Below are 24,401 nucleotides of genomic sequence, written 5' to 3' on the forward strand. Positions count from 1 at the left end.
TTGATCCAGCGATTCCACTGCTGGGATTATACCCTAAGAATCCTGAAACACCAATTCAAAAGAACCTATGCACCCCAGTGTTCATAGCAGAGTTATTTACAATAGCCAAGTGCTGGAAATAGCTTAAGTGCCCATCGGTAAATGACTGGATCAAAAAATGTGGCACATTTACACAATGGAATACTACACAGCAGAAAGAAAGAAAGACCTCCTACCCTTTCAGGCAGCACAGATGGAACTGGAGAGTGTTATGCTAAGTGAAATAAGCCAGGAGATGAAAGACAAATACCATATGATGTCACCTATAAGTAGAACCGAATGAACAAAACAAACAAATCAGCAAAATAGAACCAGAGGCATGGAAACAAGGAACAGACTGACAGGGAATAGGGGGAGGGGTGTGGGGCCTAGTTATAGAACAAGTATAAATGACCCGTAGACATAGACAAAAGGATGGGAATTGACTGGGGTGGGAGGGGACAGGGGAGAGCAACGGGGTGTAGGGGGATTGAGACAACTGTACTAGAACAATAAAAAGAAAAAAAAATTTATATATTTATTCTTAGAGTGAGGGGAAGGGAGGGAGAGAATCATCGACTGGTTCTCTCTAGCACACGCCTTGACCGGGGACCAGGTCCACAACACAGGCACGTGCCCTGACCAGGAATTGAACCAGCGACCTTTTGCTTTGTGGGACGACATTCATCCAACTGAGCCACGCTGGTCCAGGCCACACTTCATGCTTTTGGACAACCAGTTAGCTTCTCCCAAATTTCCAAAAATTCCCTGGGGAAGCAGTACCAGTCCCACTGAGACTCAGTGCATAAAGCTCTCCTAAAGGCATTGATTGGAAACCAACAGACACCCAACTCAATGCTGGACACTAGGAACAAAGTGGTGAGGGAAAAAAAAAAATAGAGCTTAGAGCACAGTGGAGAAAGTGACACCAAACAACTACCCACATAATTATAGCAATACAAAATCCTGTAAGTGCTTTGAAAGAAAATTATAAATCACTAGATTAGACAGTGCGGGAGTCTCAGATTTAAGGAATTTGTAGATCAGTAAAATTATTTTCTTTTATTAACTTGGAGCTGTAAATAGGGTTGTCAGCTTCTTAGTTTTGCCATGGAAGGTCATTTAAAAAAAAATAACTACCATGGTACCAAATAGGCAGGATAGAAATTATTTCTGAATTTTAAGAAATTGATAAAACAAAAGAGTACTTTTAGCACGGTGGAAAACCTCACTGACTTACATTATAGTTTTCTCTTTTTTGCTGCAGGCTGATAAAAACTTAACAAAGATTGGCATTTTCTTACCATAGCACAAGATCCTTATTTCTCCAAGTATAGCCTGTGGACTAGCACCATCAGCATCACATGAAAACTTTCCAGAAATGCAAAATCTCAGGCCCCACCTCCTACCTCCTGCATGAAAATCTCACTGTAACAAGAGCCCCAGGAGATTCACATCCACACTGAAGTTTGCGAAACAGCATCCTGGAATAGACTATAATGACCCTCCAATGGCTGAAATGTAATGATCCTTAACATGCACTAACCATTTTTTCAAAGAAGGTAATTGAGGGGTCCTGGAAAAATGAGGGCAAAAAATGAAACATAAAGCAGATGAGCTAGCATCCTAAAGATCAATCCTATTTCATTTTTTGAAACTCAGGACCTTGAGAAGTACTTGCGGGAAGAGAAACAATAAAGCGCCGATCACAAACAACATTAACAGCGTTGCAGCAGACTTCAGTAGCATAGAAGTGAGTTCTGCAAGTCTCTGTGTGAGTGCATCCAGGGTCTGTGCTAAACGCTGAATCTTGTCCTGACTACAAAGTCTGGCCATAAGACAAAGTAATTTAATTACTGACAGTCAACTGTTTAGGTGACTTGACACCTGCTACGTTGGAATCCATGTTTTAGGATATTTTATCCCACAATTAGTTTTTCTAACAAAGGAAATCTCTCTAGGTATGTGTTAATAATTATGGGCAAAAAGATACCGACTTTGCCTCTTTTCTAAGCCACTTCTATCAGAAAATAGTTGCCAGTATACTGTAATGCCTTCTTGAAACAGAAGAAAAGTGACAGTGTAGACTTGTGCTGACCGATGAGGAGGCCATTCGCCACATACAACTACTGACCTCCTGAAGTGTGTCTAGTCAAAAATGAAACACAGTGTAAGTAAAAAATATACAAGCATATTTTGAAACAATACAAAAAATGGTGAAAATCTCAATAATCATTTTTACATTGATTACATGTGCAAATTATACTATTTTGATAAATAGTCCCCCTTATCTGAGGTTTCACTGTCCACAGTCTCACCATGGTCCCAAATATTACATAGAAACTTCCAGAAATAAACAATTCATAAGTTTTAAATTACAGGCCGTTCAGAGTAACATGAAGAAATTTCACACTGTCCCCTTCTGTCCCACCCGGGACACATTTGTCCAGTGTCTCTGCTCTGTGCAGCTCCCTGCCTATGAGTCACTCAGTAGCTATCTCAGTTACCAAACTGACTGTTGCGATATTGAGGTGCTTGTGTTCAAATCACCTTTATTTTGCATAATGCCACATTTGTATAACTTTTATTACAGGATATTATTATAATTCTTAGTAATAATTATATTGTTAGTTATTATTAATCTCTCACTGTGCTTAGTGCATAAATTAAACTTTATCAGAGGTGTGTATGTAAAGGAAAAAACAGAGAGAGAGAGGAAAAATAGAGAGAGAGTTTGGCACTTTCTGGTTTCAGGCATCCAGTGGGGATCTTGGAACACACCCCCGTCAAATAAGGAAGACTATTATATGTTGGGTAAAAAAAACACATACTAAAATTAAAGTAATCTATTTCTCTTTTTTAATATGACTACTAGAAAAAGTGTTAATTATGTGCAGCTTGCATTATAGCTCTGTTGGGCAGTGCTAGTCTAGAAGCTCACTCTATGCATCAACCTCAAATTTAAAAAAAAATATGTAGGTAGACAAATGCCAGCTCCTCACTCCTAGCGAATACCTGCAGAAAATATGTATTTAGGAGGTAGGCAAATAAAAAAGAGAACAGGAGGTGTTCGGCAGTAAATATTTTTGTTTTAACAAACGCTGAGCAAGAGAGCCCTTTCTGAAATGTCTCCACAGGGGTCCCTGAATTTACACCCAAAGAGAAAGATATCAAGCATTTAATAAAAATAGAGCCAGGGAGGAGCTGACACCAACTTAAGTGCAGTCACAGTGATGATGAGTTCTCTCAGAGGCGAGGAATGCAGAGGAGCGAAAAAGATAAACAAATTCCATTGACAACAGCCAATAATTTCCTGGCCTGAGCCATTCAAATAACTAAACTTTCCCAGCGCTAAGTAAATGGGGAAAGTGCAACCACACTCTCAGCCCGTGAGTCAGATCAAGAAAGGTGCTACACGTGAAAAACACAGCCAGAGGCTGGCCGTACGCATTTGTAGAGATGTAACTATAAATTGAAAGGAACTCACAGATCTTCTTCCAGAGTACAAAGGAAAAAGGAGAAACTTCAAGAGACTAAAGAGTGGATTCGAAGGTCATTTTTTTACTAACAAGACCTCCACGCACATCGATGTTAAAATAGCGTTGCGAACGATGGAAAATGGTGCCAGGCCAGTTAGTCTGGCAACGATGAGACTACGAATGCGAAGCAGGCAAAGTGGCTGAAGCCGTCTCCAATCCTCCAATCCGGGCAGATTCCTCTCATTCCTGGCCCCGGGAACAATCCCATCACTTAGGAAATCTGGACCTCTGCCAACAGGCTGCTCCTGCAGTCTGCTGGGGGATGGGTGAGGGGGGTGCAAATGTCTGGGCAGCTGGCTTTTATCACAAAGCCTTCTCTCTCAAAGGCTTATAATGAATTTCCTAGACACGATAGAACACAATATTTTAAGTGATTAATAGTACAAAAGTATCACATTTCAAAAAATGAACATTCAAGGTGTAACAGGCCAATAGCTACATGGATCAAATCTGATGCAAATACTACAAAACATATATTCTAGTGGATTTAAATTTCTTTCACTAGGCTTAACCTCAACAAACCTACAGAGGAGAGAAAAAAACTAAAACAGAGTGAGTCTGCTAGAGGCGTCAGGCATTTCCCTACATCGTCATCACCACCATCATCCCCCCATTTCAAGAGGCACAGAGAGGTTAAGCATCACACAGCCAAGAGGAGGCAGAGCCTGGGCAGGACTGCCGTTGATGACACCAGGTGGCAGGCACCCGGACTTCTCACGCCGTCCAGAAAGCTGCCTCGCGGCCTTCGTTCTCCGATGAGGACGCTGAGGCTCAGGCGAATGAAGAGACTTTCTGTCCGCTGTCACTAAGCTACTAAATGGTGGAGCAAAAATTCGAATCCATACCCAACACTGAATTCTTCTCACAAGCACCTTCCTGATTTCACCGAACCTTTGCCCCAGTTTGTAACACTGTCAAACTGTCTTATTCGCTCCCTGTTCTCCAGAGGATGGCTGCTAGCCACTTCGCCCTTCTTTCTTCCTGGCCAAACTGCCAATATTCGTAGCTCGATTTGAGCTGTTGCTCTTGAGACATCTGAAGAATACAAAATAGGATTTATGCTCTTCATGGCTACAGAAAATTAAGTATTCAGGTCTATGAATCTGCCACGAAATGTGGAAAATAAAATGCATTTGTCTGAATGGGCACATTAGTGGGTGACTCATATTCTTTATCATTAATGTTATAAGACTGAAGGAATGACTGTCATTTTGAAATCCACACTGCTAGGGCTTTTAGGTAACACGCCTCCCCCGATTTGATCCTGAATGCAATGTCCTCAAACCCTGGCTCTCCCGGGGGAAGCAGAATAGGAGAGTAAGGGTAGACAGGTAGGAAGCCTGCGTTCCAGACCCAGCATCACTGGGATGACACAAAACTGGGGCTGGAGGCACAGACCCACCTTCTCAGGGTGCCATTTCCTCCTCTCCAAAACAGGGGTTAAAATATTTGTCCACGACTTCACAGGACGGCTGCAAGAATGTACTGAAATCACATGAGAAATTATTTTGTAAACTCTGAAGCCCTGTAAAAATCTGCTATGAATATGCAGTGACATTGTTGCTGATATGAACCAGCCTGCAAAGGGGCTGCAGGATCTCTCATGACAAAGAGGGAGACAGTGGTCTGCCCCTCTAATCCCACACCCCGAGCTGAAATCATCGCCGGACTGTAAGGTTCGGAACTGTGTTCTCAAGCGACAGTGAGGGATGATAAGCACTGATTTAAATAAAAGGCTTGGAAACTCCAGGAAGGCACAGAGTCGCCACCGTAACTGCCATCCTAACCAAGTCTCCAAGGGGTGGCGGAGGCTGCTTTAGGAGAGCTTTCATTGCTAGACTTTCTCATCAAGCGTGAGATGGATGGAAATTTTTCCTTGAAAGCACACAAGAATGAATTGACATGAACAACACTTAGGTACCTGTTTTACTTTTTTTTAATAAACCGGGAAAATAACTTAAGAAAACAAACCCAATACCTTAAAATCTAATGTTCAGAACACTTCCGATATTTCTTTTCAGATTTTTATCCCCTCCTTGTTTCACATCATCAACATGCCAGTCTCTGCTATCAGCCCTGCCAACAAGAGGCATACACGGACAATGGCTCTTTAAAGAGAGGAGCAAAGCAACTAAAGATCTTCAAATTCAACTATAGCAACAGCTGCCCCTCTCTTAAAATAAAAGATGTCTAATTATTGGTATTCATGTGGTCAGACTGTGTCCTCAGAAGGCATGGATCCACTCTTTTCAGTCCATGACAGAAATCCTGTTAAGTCATTTGATGTCCTGCGCTGCATAGTTTTAGACCTGCACATATGTCTCACTTAGAGGCACAAAACTCACAGGATTACAGACTCTAGAGTCTAGAAGGGAAAAATTCAAAGAAGACAAAGAAAGATGACAAAATCTTTAAGATAACTAAATAAATCATAATTTTTTAAATTATAGTACCAGGAAACCAGTGAGCTGACAAATGGTATGCTACTACAATAATGGAAACTATGAATATTCATTACATAATAGTCATAAATAAAAGGACGAAAAGCCAGAGAGTACAGATGGGGCAAAAATTCAGAAAGCTTTATAAAGGGGAAAAAAAAGAAGAAAGAAAGAAAGAAAACACACAAGGCCTCAGGCAACACTACTTAGGCAAAGGTCCCTGGGTGGAAACTTCGATCTAAGATAAGTTGGGCTAGTAGAGAAGGAATTTCCTTACATAAAAGTAAATAAATAAACAATATAAATTATCCTGATGACTGGAAGAGCTTTCAGTAAAACTGGTCAGGGTAGCCTTGCTAGATATTTAGGATCAGAATACTACATCTTGCAAATCACTAATAAAGATAGTAGGTATTGCCCTACCCTCCCACACCCTCACTCTCCACTTAGAGAAAAAACAACCTTAGATAAAAATCCAATGCACCAATGTGTAATCTCTAATGTTTAACTTTTTTATATACCTTGGAAACAAGGAAGAAAAAAACAAAGAGGCCTGGCTGGTGTGGCTCAGTGGATTGAGGGCAGGCCTGCAAACCAAAGGGTTGCTGGTTCAATTCCCAGTCAGGGCACATGCCTGGGTTGTGGGCCAGGTCCCCAGTAGGGGGCGTGCAATGTGTAGAGGCAACCACACACCAATATATCTCTCCCTCTCTTTCTCCCTCCCTTCCCCTCTCCCTAAAAATAAATAAATAAAATCTTTTTAAAAAGAAAAAGAAAAAACAAAGATATAAAACAGAATTAACCCAAAACAACACGCTCATGGATCACAGCTTGTTCTCCCCTCTATTACAAGCTAAAGACTTCTGGAAAAGGTCACCACACTGGATCCTCCATTTTTCTACAAGATCAGTTCAAGGTAAGCACAAAAAAAACCCCATAAACTCTACCTGAACAAAAACACTACCACACAAACGAACAGTCACTTCACAGTTTTTTAAAAATGAAAACCGTGATTGTTCTAAATTGTTCCCACACTAACACCAGGAGCAAAAGAGGTGGGTACTAAATTATTGACAATGCACAACATCTGGCCTGTACTTCTTAATTAGATAAGAAAGAATCCTGAAGGCAAATGCCAGAGGTTCGTCAGAAGAGGAGCAAGCACCTACTCTAAGTAGGAAAATCAGTTTGTTTGCAGCACTGTCATTTTGTTTTCTCAATTAGTCCCACAGCCAAGGACTACCCTAATACACACTTAGTGGTAATTTGCAACTTAGAAGTCACACAGTTCAACAATGAATGCAACTCAGTATCATTTAAATGCAAGGAACTTTCAAGTTGCTTTTACCAGGCCAACTATCCAGCAGATACCTCGCAGTTGCTACTTTAGCTGCTGGCAAGGGGGCTCCGTCACCTCCCAGTTCCACCACATCACTAGCCCTGCGCTACCTGCCTAAATCAGCTAAACCTCAGCTTCCCCATCTACAAAAGGAGCAATAATAATGCCAACATTATTGCAAAGATTAAATAATGTGCCTAAAGAAAAAACATTTAAGGACAAAGGGGGTCACATGTGGACGGAAAACTAGGCTTTTGGTGGTGAGCACAAAACGCAATATACAGAGGAGGCATTATAGAATTTTACACTTGAACCTTACAAAATGTTATTAAGCAATGTTACCCCAATAAATTTTATTTAAAAAAAAAAAAACGTTTTAGGGTTTTTTTGTCTCACCATTAATAAACAAATGAATTCTAATGGCATTCTAAAAAAGAGAGAAAAAGAAATAATGTCATGCCTGGATTGTGGAAATAAACTCACCAAAAAGATCCCCATAAGTGTTGTCTGTTTATTCTTTCAAGCAAAACTCATTCGGCACATACTTAGTGCCAACACCGTGCTGAACAACCAAGATAACCTAAGCCCACCTCGCAGACACACCCTACCAGTGGTCATTGCTTCCACACCTGGTTATGGCAGGGCCACTGTGATGGGGGGCGGCGGGGGTGAGGGGTGGGGAGCAGTGGCAGGAGGAAGCCTAAGTTTGGAACTTCACAGCCTCAGTTTCCCCATCTTTAAAATGAGGAGGTTCCTAAGATGAGATCCCTGGTGCCCCATGACAAGCTTAACAGGCACCACGTGACCCTGGCTTGCTCCCCACAGATGTGAGGGTTCCCGTGGAGAGAAGGATGACACAGACGTCACTGGTGGATGCGGGTGCTGGGGCACGATCAAGCCCTGTGAAGGAGGCTGCCTTCTGTGCGCTGACCTGTTAAAGGATTTACAAGCATTATCTGATTAGTCTTCACAATACGTTTGCCAGGTAGAGATTATGATCACTGTTTGGACAGGTAAGATAAAGGAGGCTCCCAAAGGGTGTCAGGGTAGGGAAGGGATCCCAGCCGGAATCCCAGGAGAAGAGAGATCCCAAAGCTTACCACCCTCCAGCAGAGGGAGCTCAGGGTGGAAGGTCCTGGAGAGCAAGCAGAGTCACAGGCAAAGAGAGCCAGCGCCAATCACTCAGAAACAAGGAAATCTCAAAGGAAAGGACCCAGCCCCTCAACCACCGAATCAGTAATTCCTGTGACTCGCCCCCAAATCCACGTTGCTCACCTATTCCCGAAATGGCGGTGAATGTCCCACCAAAAGTTCGTGAACATTTTACGGGTTTCTGACTGGACAAAAATATCATGTGCCAATTGCAAAATCTCACAGGGCATACTTGTGGCTTTCCTTACACAAACATTTAAATATAACTCGTAAGTGAAAAGGGACATCAAGAAGATATTCAGTAAAAGAAGTATATACCTCTTTTTTTAAATAATTTAAAAATTCCTCAACACAGCTTTCAAATAATTAAACTTAATCAGTAGTTCTCTTATACAGGATGCTTTAAAAACTCACAAACAAAACTTATGATAAAATGTACCTAAGGCCTTTTGTTTACTGAATACCTAGAAATGGAAATAATCAACATTTTATATTCATTACAATTGCTTATACTGGGAAAGTACTCACCAGAGATCTAAAGAAAATAAGAGCTTTAATTTAGAAAGTTACAAGCATCAAGAGAAGAAAATAACTGATAAAAACAGGAAAAGAAGAAAGAAAAATATTGTTTGCAGATGATATGTTATATACCTAGAAAACCCAAAGGAAACCTCTGAAAAAATACTGAAACCAACAGAGTTCAGTAAAATAGCAATATACAAAATAAGTATATAAAAATCTATGGAAGAGAAACAACAAAAACTGAGTCTCACTCTTAATTAACATTATTTTTTAAAAAGATGTCTCAAAACAACATGAGGGACAAAGGAAAAAGGCAAGTCACAAAGTTAAGAAAACTGCAATACTTCATAAAAAGGACTTGAATATATCATGAGATATACTATGTTCATGCATTAAAAAAACACTGTAAACTGAAAAGAATATTCTTTTAAGGGTTATGAAAGAAACTTTTTATTAAATATAAAATATTTCCATAAACTAATTCTTCTATAGCATCTGTATATTTTATGTTTTCATTAATATCTGGTGTTATTTTTTTACCTTGTAAAAATATAGTAGTGTTTTATAATAACAACAAATAAGACTATACTTTCAGGGATCATTTCCATAGTTCGTTACTAGAATAACAATAAATAAACATAAAAATTCTCAAATGCAATCTGTTCTGAGGCTGTACTGTACCCAAACTTCCAGTTTTCTTGAACAGCTGAGTATGCATTAACTGAGTTATTCAAAATAGGTTTAACAAGACTGAGCAGCAGACACAGAGAAACAGAAAAAAAGTGACTAGCTCCATTTCTGTCCCTTCCTTCACTCTCAAGATAAATGTGATTTGAAGTAAAATAACACTACTAATAATAGGCACTATAATCATGATCAGCACATCACACTGGCCACTGGCCTTGGAGGGAAATGCCCAAATGGGAGTGGAAACCAGTCAGAGGCTCTCACATGTAAGTTAAATGTTCCCCAAATAAACAGCAGGAAGGGCTGGCAAATACATTCATTTTCAAAGTAAATATTAACTTAATGAGCTTAGTGACCAGAAAGCTGATTCTGCTCTCTTGAGATTTCCATTTCCCTGATCCTTGTCATCAAAAAGAAAAAGAAAAAAAAACACTAAGCAGGCACAAGTTCTCTTACATCCGAGCCCAACTGGTACCAGAAATGAATCTAAAAATAACTCCTTAGGTCCTCAAATCTTCCCAACTCTAAGTAAACCAAATGGCACACAGGACAGAACTAGTCCCTGAAATGCAATGGGGAACCCAGGATGCTCAGGTCTCTTTTCAGGGGTCATAATTCTGCTAATTGCAGAACAAGGGCCCATCGTTACAAAGCATCAGCATGTCCTGCCTGCTACTCCGCCCTCCTCCTTCCCTGGCCTGCTCCAGTCCCCAGGACAGAGAGATGTCTGTCGGAGCAGAAGGATGGGGCACAAACAGCCAAAAGGTCCAGACACTGACTGGACCTCTGCCAGGGGTGTGGAAGGGCTCAGGCGGAAGGAAGCACGGTGGCTGGTGGCTGAACGCGGTCCCTACCAAGACCAAGCAGTTTCAGGAAAAAAAGAAAAGGACACCCAATGACACTAGACGCACTGGGGAGAAGAGAAAGAAAGAAAAACTGGGTCTGTTTCACTTAGCACCCACTTACCAATAAAAAGGAATACAAAGCATTCGCTGTCTGTCTCCGTGCCCACCTAAAATCCTTCCTTTTTCTAAGGTGTAAATATTTAAAAGATCGGCCAGTTTCCTCTGTATTTTTAACCTTCGCAAAGGTTTCAGGTGTCACAATATGAAATAAAAATGAAGCTAGGATCAGTTTAAATGCACAGGCTAATAGTCAGGATTTGAAGAGAAAGAATAAATATATTATCTCATGTATTCTGTTCAATAGTAACTATTTGCCTTGCTCAAGGAAGGCAATCTACACCCATCGATAGATCCTCTGCCAGTTTTCTGAGCACACCAGTTAAAACACCTACCATTATCACTCCTGTGACGTCTCCCAGCAGGCCGGTGATCCATGATACCTCATCCATCCGTTGACCTTCTGTAACCTTCATTGTCTGCTGAATCCTCACGTCTCACCGGAAATTTGTATTCAACTATTACTACTAGAAGAAGGAAGCTTATATCTCCAACCACCCCACCCGATCCCCACCCAGATAACAGATAAAAACAGCAATACAAGCAACGTAAAGAGTAATTTAAAAAAGAGACCTGCTTGATCTTACGCTAACCAACCACATTCTCTTTGGTAATTTATTTAATCTCCCCGGACCCCAGTCTCCCCTCCGTAAAATGAGTGGAACTTGGCTCAAAAATGACATAGGAATCTACTGCAGGAGTCTTTTCAGTTCACGTGCCCTTCCATCTCACTGGGAAATCCATTCATCTCTTGCAACTACTACCAAACATCAGTTGCGTCTTTGTGTGAACTTCAGGTCCTTGCCCGGTCTAGGCACCGAGCAGCACTGCTGCAGTGCCCGTGCGCTGTCCTCCCTTCTCCTGGGACCCAGCCCAGCACAGTGCTCAGCACACACTGGAATCAGAGAGGCTGCGCTGGACTCTCTGATTAATCCACTTCCTAGCTGAAGGGGCTGTGAGCAAGTCGCAACTTCAGTGAACCTCAATTTCCATATTATCCTTTTGTGTTTCCTTTTTTTCAGATGTTTCCCTCATGCAGGAAACACATATGTTTTAAAAAGCTGAGATTACACTCCTCCATAAACAATGGTGTTTTCACTTAACATTGTCACTTTTATTTTATGCTTTTTACTAATTTGTAAATTTTCTGCAATGAGCATTACTTTTTTTAGTAGCAAATATTAAAATTATCCAGTGAAAAATATGTAACTGTGAAAAAAAAGGAAAAATTCAGAACCTGACAAAGTCCAGGGTGAGTTCAATATGCCTACGTTGCCCGAAAAATTTTTTTTCAAATTGAGGGAAATGTACATATAAAATAATATAATAAGGGAAATGAAGGGACTACTGTAGATACTAAAAGTATCTGAAATTGTTGTCATCCAATTATTGTCATTCATACATGCTTTAAAACTTTTATCTTTTAACAACTGTAGAGAAATTAATGTAAAGCTGACCAGTATATCTTGCAAAGTACATATTTATTTATATTTTCCTTTTATGACTAAAGCACCTTTTTCTTGCACATGTAACACATCATTTAGGCAAAGTAATGCAAACCTCTTGGGGGAAGTTCTGAGCTCAATTAAGGCCGCTGGGGACAGGCCATATGTTACCGAGCATTGTGCACACCTGAACCCCAATATCTAACGACCCAAGGATGCTCATTTATAAAATTAAATAGTCTGCCTTTTAAGAGAAGAGAAGCAAGCACTGCAGAAATTCTACATCATATTCACTTAAAACAATATAAAGAAGCTATACAGCTGACTTAAAATAAATGAGCACGTATAACACAAAAGAAGTTGTAATTCATGCCTTGAGTGACACTAACATACAACTTTACCTCATCAATCTTATCTTTTCTTTATCTCTAATTTTTTAATTAATAAAATTTTCCTTAAAATTTTAAAAATAACCATGTTATCTTTATGCATTTTTATCTGTTGTGGAATAATGTCTACTTAGCCCTTCTTTGTTTAAAATTTATCATTGTCTTAGTTTTCTTTTGGCTAATATATCTGGAAAATTAATATGATATCAAGCAATATACAACTGTAGAACTAGGACTATAATTTCTGAACCAAATATCAGGATGCGTGATCCAAAATCAAGAGGTATTCAAAAATATTCAGACTGTGTGTGACTGTACCAATAGGCATCTGCAACCCCTTTCTAATAGTTCAGTAACAGATATTTTAGAAGAGTGGCTATCAATCTTTTCATCATCTGAACACACTTGCAGGCTATTGACACACTCAAAAAATAACTCTGGTAACTGCAGCAGCAGTATTTTCAAGGTGTGATTTGGAGCAGGAGGAAGTGGAGAAGCCCACAGCAGTATCTCAGGGAGCTTTTAGAAACTCGCATGCTCCATGCCCACCCCTGTTTTGCAACACTGGTGCAATCTCTGTTTGTTCGTTTTTTTCTTTTTTGGAAAATCCTTTAAAGTAGAAGAAATAATGCTCTTAAGGTAAAGAACAGACTAGAACAAATCTCAGTTTGTTGACACCAACACATATGTCATAGGTGATAATTTCCTACTTGGCACATTCCTATTGGCAAACTCTGAAATATGCCAAATTCCTGGTACTCCAACTGCAACATAAGCCTTACTTTCCCACATAAGCAAATACATCAAAATACAACTGAGAGACTGACATCAATCTGCTCTATGATATTTTAAGGAAATTATTTGTATACTTGAATATGTCATCTGATCAAAACACAGAATTAGGACAATGTGTTTGAGGTCAGCTAGACTAGAACGGTAAATTCCCTGAATATAAAGATCCCTTCTCAAATCACACTTTACAGACCTCTCACAGGGGGGTGTCCATAAGTTGAGAACACAGATAAGAACATGGAATTGGTGACTCTACAACTCCCCAGGTTCTCTGTCCAATTTCAGGTCTCTTTCAATACTTACAAGTCAGATTTGCCAGGGTGGGGAAAAAAAAAAAGTCTCAGTGAAAAGTCAAATAAGTACTCTGTGACACAGTTTCAGCTGAGTATACAATTACATGTTGAAACAATTTTTTTCTAATTTATTTTAGCTGGTCATGAGAGCCTCAAAAATCTTTTTTCCACACATTCCTTGCCCATGTATATAAGATTTAATATCATGGAATTAAGGATTTAATGAGTAGCTATTTAAAAGGACATATATATAAAAACTATTCATCTCATTTTTTAAAAAAAATAAGCACATAATATTGCATTATAAGACACTGTAGTAAAAAGTATTACTATATATATATTTTAATTTTTAATAAAATCTCCAGGCTCATATTTTAAAACAAAAGAAAAGAAAAAGGAAAGGGGAGAGAAGGGAAAAGGGAGGGGAGAGGAAAGGAAAGCTTCAGACCATGTCTGACGCACCACCCAGCCACCTCCACAAGCAACACACTCAAGGGGCAGACTCAGTGGGCATCAGAGCTCCACTGAAGTAAGTCTTGCTCCATGGAATGGGCCCCTGCGCAGCTGATCTCCACAGTGGTCGCCGCCCGGGAGACGTAGCAGCTCTACCTAATACATAGAAACAAGCACAGGGAGGCTGCCCAAATGAGGAGACAATGTCACAAAGGAAAGCACAGAACAAAACTCCAGGAAAAAGGAACTAAAGAAAATGGAGATAAGCAATCTTATTAGATGTGAATTCAAACTACTGGTTATAAGGATGCTCCATGGATTTAGGGGATAAGCAAAGGAACTGAGAACTTCAACAGCATAAAAAAGGGCATGGAAACCATAAAAAAGAACCAGTCAGAAAGGAAGGATGCACTAGCTGAAATGAAGAACAATTCACAGGGAATCAACAGTAGAGTGGATAAAGCTGAGAATCAAATCAACGATGTGGAATATAAGGAAGCAAAAAACACCCAATCAGAACAGCAAGAAAAAGAATCCAAAAAATTAGGATAGTGTCAGGAGCCTGTGAGACAACTTTAAGTGTACCAACATTTGCATCATGGGGGTGCCAGAAGGAGATGAGAGAGAGCAAGAAATTGAAAACCTATTTGAAAAAATAATGACAGGAAACTTCCCTTATGTGGTGAAAGAATTAGACATGCAAGTCCAGGAAATGCAGAGTCCCACACAAGATGAACCCAAAGAAGACCACACCAAGACACATCATAATTAAAACAGTAAAGGTTAAAGACAAAGAGAGAATCTTAAAAGCGAAAAGAGAAAAGCAGTTAGCTACCTAGAAGGGAGCTCCCATAAGACTGTCAGCTAATTTCTCAACAGAAACTTTGAAGGCTAGAAGGGACTGCAAGAAATATTCAAAGATATGAAAAGCAAGGACCTACCACCAAGATTACTCTATCCAGCAAAGGCATCATTTAGATTTGAAGGAAAGACAAACAGCTTCCCAGGCAAGAAAAAGCTGAAGAAGCTCATCACCACCAAGACAACTAGTATTACATAAAATGTTAAAGGGAGAAGGAGAAGGAGGAGGAGAGGGGGAAGGGAAGGGAGAGAAGGAAAACGAAAAGGCAGAGGGAGGAAGAAGGGGAAAATAGATAAAAAATTTGAATAATAAAATGGCAGTAGAAACATATCTATCAATAACTGAATCTAAAAACAAAATAAACTAACAGAACAGAAACCAAGTCACAGATACAGAGACTGTGTTGATGGTTGCCAGATGGGAGGGGGATTGGGAGGCTGGGTGAAAAATGTGAAGGGATTAAGAAGTACAAATTGGTAGTTACAGAATAGTCATGGGGAGGTAAAGTACAGCAGAAGGAATATAGTTAACAATATTGTAATAACTATGTATGGCATCAGATGGGTACAAGACATATCAGAATGGTCACTTAGTTATATAATGTCTAATCATTGGAGTATACACCTGAAACTAATAAATATTGTATGTCAACTGTAACTGAAAAGTAAAAAATGATTTAAAAGAAAAAACACCTGACTCCCCTGACTTAGCTGATTTCAATGATCATTATGGCTCCTAGCATAAGAGCCATCTCAAATACGACCAAGCAATTTAAGGATTTGTGGATTATAAATTAGTGGCTCAAGTTTCAGTCAGAAGGAAGATGGGTATAATGTACTCTCTGTAGGTGGACCCATTTTGTACTTGAAGGAAACCATAAGTACCTAGACTGTATGGAGACTTTCTACACCAAAAGTCAGCTTCCTGCACAGGAATTAAAAAAAGAACATCAAAACACTGCTTGTTTTTGTGCTTCAATTTGGGAACACCAAATCAAAAGGGAGCACCAAATCAAAAGGGAGCACCAAATCAAAAGGGAGCACCAAATCAAAAGGGAGCACCAACCACCCTTACAGGACAGACTTTCTACAGGCTAATGGCCAGTCATCGGGATGCACAGTGCTCAGGAAGAGAAAAGAGACAGTACCCATGCTTCCAGCTTCTGTAACATTCTGTCTATTGGGAATTAAGAATATGAAAGTGACTAATTCTCCTCTAAATGTCTACATTTTGCATTTTGTGACATGAACTTGCCCTTTGAATCTTTACAACACTTCCCAGACATTCTAGCCACTGTCTGGGACTAGCCGTCGTTAACGTAATTATGCTGCCATAATTAGGGAGATGGTAAACGTGATCGAACTGAAAGGAAAAGGAAAAACTGAAGCATGGAAAGCTTCAAGCATCCAAAAATTCCACCTAAATTTCCAATGAGAGAACTGAGGAAGAAGTAAAGTTCTTTTTCCAGTCATCTGAAATGTTGAACTTGCAATATAATGACTTAATGGCATAATCAGAAAAGTCTATAAATTTCTAGACATCTTGCATGGAATAGGTTCATATCTTCCAAGGTTGGCAGACACAACCATGATAAAAAAACAAAGTAGGGTATAAAGTTACATAAAAACTGTCTCTCAAGGATGACATTGCATCTGTGCCCAAGCCCCGCACTGCTACATGATAGGAGCTGGTCAACCTATGTCATGGGAGTAAATTCTTCAAGACTGGCTAGACTGAGAGGCAGGTTCAGCGCACATCCAGAGCCTCACATAAAATAGACATCAATAAATACTTGATGTACTAATCTTTGAATTGAAGGAAAGTGTCTTGACAAGAAAGACGTTTTGGGAATGTGAGAGTAGAAAAGCGACAGATGGAATAGTGAGATCAAATAAGAGGCCTGAACTGAGGTCATGGCAGCTGGAATGACAATGACGACATTCAAATAGGAGATGACTGTTTGATAACGTGGAAAGGGAGGCAAAAGATAGATCGTGAAAGGCCTTGAAAGTCAAGCTAGGAGTTTGGACATGAATCTACAGCTGACGGGAAGCTGGGTTTGTACTTCAGATCTGTAATTCAGTTGGAATGGGAGGCAAGCTCTAGGCAGGACGGCCAGTTAGACCACTGCAGGTCCAGGCAGGACAAGATGAGGCTGAATGTGCACGTCAGCAGTGGGAATGGAGATGGCAGGAGCGGACGAGAGCCAATGTCTGGACTTAGGGCCCAGAGAGAAATTTAGAATGGTTTTTGCTTTGGAAAATCATGTGGCTGTTAAGGCTAATCACTGGAATAGGACAGAAGATAGGTGCAGGTTTAGGGGCTATAAGAATGAGTAACATTTTGTAAGTGCTGAGATCAAGATGCTGAGGCAAAAACCTCTATTGGGCAGCTGGAGTTCAGAACAGAGAGCTGAGTCAGCCACACTGATGTGAGTATAACCTATGGGGTAGCCAAAAATGCAAGGGACAGACAAACCACTTGAGGAGAGCACGAAAGAACAACTACAGAGAACATAGGGTTTCCGTTGTGATGAAAGAGGTGGGGGAGACTTAACCACGCTCAAGGCCTATGGTGAAATATGTACACACAAAGAAAGAGACAGAAAATGTAGATAAGAAAGGCTCGATTGCACAAGTTTCGGGCATGGAAAGGAATCAAGAGGAGAGAAGGAGAAACTAGCCTAGAACAGAAGACAATCCTGAGACAGGGGGTCGGGGGGGGAGTAAGACAGGAGTCAATGAAGGTACATGCGTGGGCAGGGTGCTGATGCCTAACAGTGTTCCATGCTGTAAAAAGTTTAAGCCACCCAGTTTGTAGTAATTTTCTATGGCAACTCTAGCAAACTAATATCAAGGGAAAGTCATCTACTTAAAGGAAGGAGGGTTGCTAAAGGTGTAAGGGGAGTGGAAAGATTTCAGAAGGAAACAGGCCAGCCACACAGTGTAAGTCTTTGCACAGCTGCCTCAGGTTCCACCTAAGGCTGGAGACGATAAATTTATTTATAGTGATTCCCTCAAGCAGATCGTGGCAGTCACTGGGTAGAAAAGGAAAAGATGCTAGGTCAAAATAAAGAGCTGGCAGAGTAGATTACAAGGAAAGTACAAGAGGCAAGGCCATGAAGTATACGGGCAAGAGAGTGATGTACCATGAGTGAACAGAGAGCGGGGGAGGGTTGTGGGCTGGAAGAATGGGACAGGGCAGGTAAAGGAGGGGTTATCTGGAACTGGAGGCCAGCAAAGAAGAAGAGATAGAGGGAGTGCAGCATGAATGAGAGAGTTACGAAAGAGAGACTGTTATCGGGATGCATTAATTTAGATGAGGAAGTCAGGGAAGTCTGAAGCTACTCCATTGCACGCAATGTCTACATCATTCACATAGACACTGAAGCCTCGAATGCTGATGACAGTGGGTGAGAACAGACTGCAACAGCTTCCACCCCCCTCCGTGTATGGAAAAGAATGACCACGAATACCTCCAAATCATATTTGTATCTAACCTCTCGACTCTAGTTCTCATCAAAATCACTGCCACATTTATCATCACAGGTATTAAAGTTACATCTTTCTATGAAATAACGAAGAGGAACATGGACTAGAAGCTGAAATCAATGAACACTTTCCCCTTATACAAGGTCTGTCCAGAAGGTATCAAGCCATGTTATAAGAAAAATTTGTTGAAGAAGATAACAAGATACAAGAAACACTGTACTGTAGGACAATAACGTCTCGGTCCCCTTCAAAGTAGGCACCTTGGGACCTCACACGGTTCTCCCAATCGCCATCAGCTGCCCTGACATATTTCCTGAATCTCATTGGCAGTCTGAAATCTCTTCCCTTTCAAAGGTTATTTTAGTTTTGGAAAAAAGCCAGAAGTCACAGGGTGCCAAATCTGGGCTGTTGGGGGCTGAATCACCTGGGTGTTTTGACGCTTTGCCAAAAAACTCTGCAAGAGAGGTGATGCATGAGCAGGCTCATTGTCATGATGAAGGTGCTAATCACCAGCTGCCCATAGCTGTGGCCTTTTGAATCATCCAAGTAGTTTCCATGAAGGAGTTCAAGCTTAACACAAATTTTGATGCAGATTTGTTCCTCTACTCACTCAGTCATTTTGAATGTGACAGCCACACAGTACACATGCTCACTCAACGACATCTACCACCCCCACTGACTAGTACAGTGAAGCTGTCATTGTTCATGCATGCGCATTCCAGTCCACTCTCCTTGGCTGCTGGGTTACATTGATATGGCGCAAACCATTCTCGCTATATTAACAATGACTGCAGATTTTCTGGACATACCTTACCATATTTCACAAAATAATTACATTGAGCAGATAGGAAGGTAGTTAACCTATAAGAAGGTACTTGAAGTTAGAGATTGGATGTAAAAGAATGAAGCGATTGGATAGGCTCTGTACATACACAAAAGATAAAACAGCGGGAAAATGCCAAAATGTGTTGGCAGTCCCTGATATTTTGCAAAGATGAAGTCACTGAGCAGAGCAAATAATTAAACTCATAAATGACCACCCATTTTTTTTCCAACAAATAAGGACTTAACTATCTGGATTAAATACCATAAACAAATAAAACTCTTCGCATTTTAAAGGTTTATTTCAAGCACTAAACTTTCTGTATTTCTCCCCAAAGAGCCAAGCATGGTCAACACTTTGTTCTGACTGGGCTAAAATAACAGAAGCATGAAGCAGAACTAAAACTACACCATTTAATCTCTTAATTTATGCACAAGAATCATTCATGAATTGCTGTGGCTTTAGACTTTTCCAAGTTTTTCTATACACATTTATTTACATTTAATTGGAGCTTTTTGCTTCCAAAGTTCAAACCGTTTTAATGCGGTAATTTTACATTGGGGCCAACTAACTGTATTTCTGACCTTTTACATTTTAGGTATCTGACCTTTTACATTTTAGGTATCATTACTATTTTAAAACAAATGAAATAAAAAATAAGATTCAAAAATTTACCAGAAGTCATAGTGTAGCTATTGTTCATTCCTCCTGGGAAGAATGGAGCTACTCAGGGGACATGCCATGGCCATTCATTGGGGAACCAAAGGTGAGAAAGAAATTTGGAAAGTTCTACAATAGTATCACAGATATACAGCTGACACATCACAATATCACCAAAAACCCTGTGTCCCCTCTAAGTAGCACTCTTCTTTCATCCTTCAACCTGGCATAAGCATTTGTTTCCCCAGCAACTATTTACTCAGCCCCTTCGCTTTAGCCATGTACTGTGTCAAATCCTAAGGCTCAAAAAAACAACAAACTAAAACCAGTAACATTCTATTTGGAATATCCTTATGACTAGTTGGTCCACATCAAACATGTAGGTTAAACCCACAGGACATAAAATGCTTCATATTTTAATCAGGACCCAAATACACATTGAATTAAAGGCAAAATGATCATTCTTAGAACGTCCTCTCTCCAAATACAATGACTTCGACAAAATTCCCTATTCTAACAAAATTGCCTATCAGTGTAACAGTCTGAGACCCACAGTACTTAACTTCCAATGTGCCTCATTTCCTCTCTACAACAAGCATTAGTACGCTGTTCCTGAATATAATTCCAGGCTGGCTATGAAAATTAACAGTCATGGTATTTCAGCCTATTTAAGAACAAGTAAATGAATATATTTCTCAAACAGATACATATATTTTTCTCCTCAAAGTCAAACATGTATACACATCCTAGGAAAATCCTCTACATAGCTGAGCAAGCAGACAATAAATTCAGCTCCAGGCGCCCAGGAGGGAGCCCCACTCCTGGAGACTGGGAGCTCTCCAGCTCACAAAGACTGGAAGGGAGAAAGGAGCCACCCTTCTCTGCCTGTCTAAGAAGCTGACCCAGGCCCCAGTGTTAAGACTCAACTCCTGATTGAATTCCAACACACTGTAGAGTTCCCCCAACTTTGAGAGGAAGACCACAAAACAAGTTCAAGAAAGCTTCTATCACCATAATCTGAACGTGATCTTAAAAGAAATCAGTGAGTTCCCATTTATATAATCTCAGGTCTGGTACTCTTTTCTGATCTTAGTAAAATCATAATTTTACGTTGATTGTTACATAGGATTCTATCATACACCGAAGCATAGAAAGCAACCTGAAGATCACAGTCTTAACTGATTGGTTTTACAAAGTAGAATTGAGCTCTGGTGAAACTGAATGATTTCCCCCAACAGGTAGGAACTGGCAAACGAGAATTCACTTTGTCTGACGTTCAGTTCAACACTCTTCTTACTGGCAAGAGTTATTTACTCTTATTCAACAGTGATTGAATGTTAGCCACATTCCAGACACCCAAGGGACATTACAAAGCTGAATGCAGTCATCCTCTGAAGGAACCTGAAACATGGTAGGTTTCAGACAATATTTTCACAGTTTTAATTACTGTGCAAATCACCCAAAAAAAAAGCCTGAGGTGGAATTTTAGAGGAATATTTGAAAGTAACTCTCCTGATAGCCCTATTGCCCTATTTCTTAATTTTAGACTGAATCCTTCATCCTCCTGGTAGCCCTTCCAACTCGAAAAGGTGGACATCATGCTGAGAGCATCACTGTGGAGGAGGAGGAAGACAAGGACAATGACAATATCAATTCAGAGACATTTCCTATGCACCCATCACTATTCTGGAACCTTTGTTAACCGAGTTTATTTAATCCTCACAGCAATTTTATACCAGGTTTGGAAAGAGTCAGTCAGTTGCTCTTGAGAGGGAGACGGAGCTAGGGTTCGTTTCTACGCAGGCATGCTCTTACTGCCGCAGCCTCCAGGGTCCAGCACCTGGGTCTTCCCCTGAGGAGCTGGAAACTACCTGGCTCCTCGGGACCTCAATCTCTTCATCTGTGAAATGATGAAATGGGCCACGCGACCTCCAATGTCTCTTCCAGGGGGAGCATTTTGAGATCTACTGATTTGAGGTATTTAACCAGTCTCTTGTGGTACAGAGGGAGGAAAACACTTTGTAAAAGCTAACGATAATTTCTCCTCAAAATTACAAAAACCAGACGTCAAGTGTGCAGCGGTTCCAGGGTAACGGAGGGTGGGTGGGTAGTTAGGGGTTTGAAGTATACATCGTTGACTGTCATCTAGGCGCCAGCCTCATGTTATTTTGAAAGCCACATGTCACAGCCACAGGACAGCAATGACGTACAATCATACACAATGATATTTACACAAGACAAGAGGTTTTTTTACTTTCCTAATGATGATTAGGAGTCATCTGTAAAAACAGAGGAACATAACGTTTGTTACAGGTTAGGAGGAAAAAAGCAGGATATAATATATGGACTGTGGCTTTTTTGCTTGCTTTTTAACATGAGGAAAGAAGCAAGAACTTTCAACAGTGGTTGTGATGGGATAATAGGATTTGGACAAATTTTTCTTTCTCCTTTTGTTTATTTTTCTTTTTTATGTGAGCTTAAGTTACCTCCATAATTAGAAGGGAGACTTTTCTTTATAAAGAGAGAAAAGGTGCCCAGTATTCTCACATTGGTTTTCTTCTGAGGAGAAAGAAAATACTCTCCTAACAACATCTCCATAACACCATCAAAATTCCAGAAATACAGGTTTAGAGAAAAACATTATTACCTGCTACAGATGGGCAAGAAAAGGTTCCCCTATCACTTCAGGTCTAAAGTAACTAAGTTTCATAGGATGTTTCAGGAATGCTGGCAGGGGCAGTTGCTTTGAAGTCCAGGGACACACAGCTTTGCAGAGCTGGGCCCGGAAAAATGAACAGGTGCAGCCCACAAAGCAGCAGAGCGTGAGAGCCAAATGACGCTGGCCCCATCCAGAAATCCCGGTCTGAGCGGGTTCTCCCTGAATGGTCCTGCCCTGCACACAGCCAGCCACACAGGCAAGGGGACTTTCCATGAGCACAAATGCCCTTTCCCCTCTGAAGCACTACAGCAAAGGGATGACAGGTAGCATAGTTCATGGATTCCACAGCTGTTAAACGACCACACCAAACTAATCTCTGCTTTCATTAGGCTTCAGGATAAGCACACTGCATAGATACATCTGTGTTCGTATATAAACACGCCATATATATGTATACATGTGTGGCCCAGTTTACAACACAGATCAATTACTGTGGCTTTGGATGGCCACAGAGAAACACCACTTTATCGCACTCTTGAGAGGGTTCTGTAAACACGTTATTTCTCTGGTGACTCCCACTGATACAGAAGAAACTCAGGAAAGAGCACAATTGAAAAAATCACATTCACAATGCTATTAATTACCTCTGCCTGACTTGAACAGGTTTTTTGGCTACTTTGTAGCAGGTAGATAAAGACAGATCTGATATACAAAGAATAGGAAAACTAGAACAGGAAAAGTCAGCTCCTCCTTTGGGAGTCTGACAGACAATCCGTGGCGTCAACACCGCATCACACCCTGGGCCAGAGGGAGGGCCTGCAAGGGAGCCGTGGAGTCCTGCTCCCCCAGGCTCCAGGCCGGTCCTAAGCGTGCACATCACCGTGGGCCGGGTGGCCCTGCCTCCGTGGAGAACGCAACACCACCAAGGCCTGCAGTGTCCTTTGTGTGTTTGTTAATTTAAAAGGACATTCTTTCTGTTCATTCACTTGACTAATTATTTAAAATCGGAAAATAATATAATGTAACTAAAGAGACATCATCCCTTGTGGGGTTTTTTTAAGGTTGTTTTTTTTTCTGTTTCTAAGTGCGAAGTTGGCACCTATTAACTTTACCTCACAGTAATTAAATACATCTAACATTAGATAAAGAAATTGAACCTACCTCATCAAAGGTGGTGTCGTCTTTCTTCAAAGCTATAAAATAAAAAGGGAAAGGAAACAGTTATTGTGAAACATCTCAAGGAGGCCAAGTATCTAAGTTTTAGAAAACAGAAAGAATACCAAAGCAAAAGTGTTTTCATTTCAGAAAGTAAAAGTGTACCCCAACCTGAATAACAATGTTATGATACAAGGATGAAAACTGCAAATGAGAGAATTGCCCAGCATGCATCTTTGTGAAACACTCTCATAAATATGTAAAAGATACTGTCCTCCCAAGTAGGGAAAAGAAGTATGCATATCGTTCCCCATCTCTAATTTAGTAGGAAAATGTTAAAATGAAAGAATCAAAAAGTAATATTAAAGAAATTCCCCTTGAACTTCTGGTTGTTGAGCATATACTATTATGCATGGTATATGGTCCTCTCAAACCGATTGATTGATAGGATGATACCCACTCTGCACAGCGCCCTAAATGAAATTTTCATATGAGAAAAGTTTAAGTGCAGTAATGAAAGACCAAGCGTACAATAAGCATTGCAGAGACATAATTCAAACATTTTAACTTGAGAAATTTTGTAACAAAGTATGAACACAGGAAACAATACATTCAGAATATCGATAGGAACTAGTGAATACTTAAAATTTATTTTAAATATACATGGCTTCAGAACTGAAAAAGAGAAAGAGAAGTATTTCACAAATAGCTGGCAAACA

General features: G+C 40.3%; 1 protein-coding gene across 1 annotated transcript in view; it reads right to left on the reverse strand.

Annotated features, from left to right (window-relative positions):
• CDK14 (cyclin dependent kinase 14) overlaps nucleotides 1-24,401 on the reverse strand; it is a 537,382-nt gene that overhangs the window by 506,660 nt on the left and 6,321 nt on the right. Inside the window, exon 2 of the mRNA XM_054564177.1 lies at nucleotides 23,689-23,720. Within this exon, the coding sequence (XP_054420152.1) occupies nucleotides 23,689-23,720 (32 nt within the window). The remainder of the gene's footprint in view (nucleotides 1-23,688; nucleotides 23,721-24,401) is intronic.

The sequence above is a fragment of the Pteronotus mesoamericanus genome, unplaced genomic scaffold (genome assembly GCF_021234165.1).
Source record: "Pteronotus mesoamericanus isolate MK-2021 breed Mesoamerican mustached bat unplaced genomic scaffold, CSHL_Meso_final scaffold_85, whole genome shotgun sequence".
In the NCBI taxonomy this organism is placed as follows: Eukaryota; Metazoa; Chordata; class Mammalia; order Chiroptera; family Mormoopidae; genus Pteronotus; species Pteronotus mesoamericanus.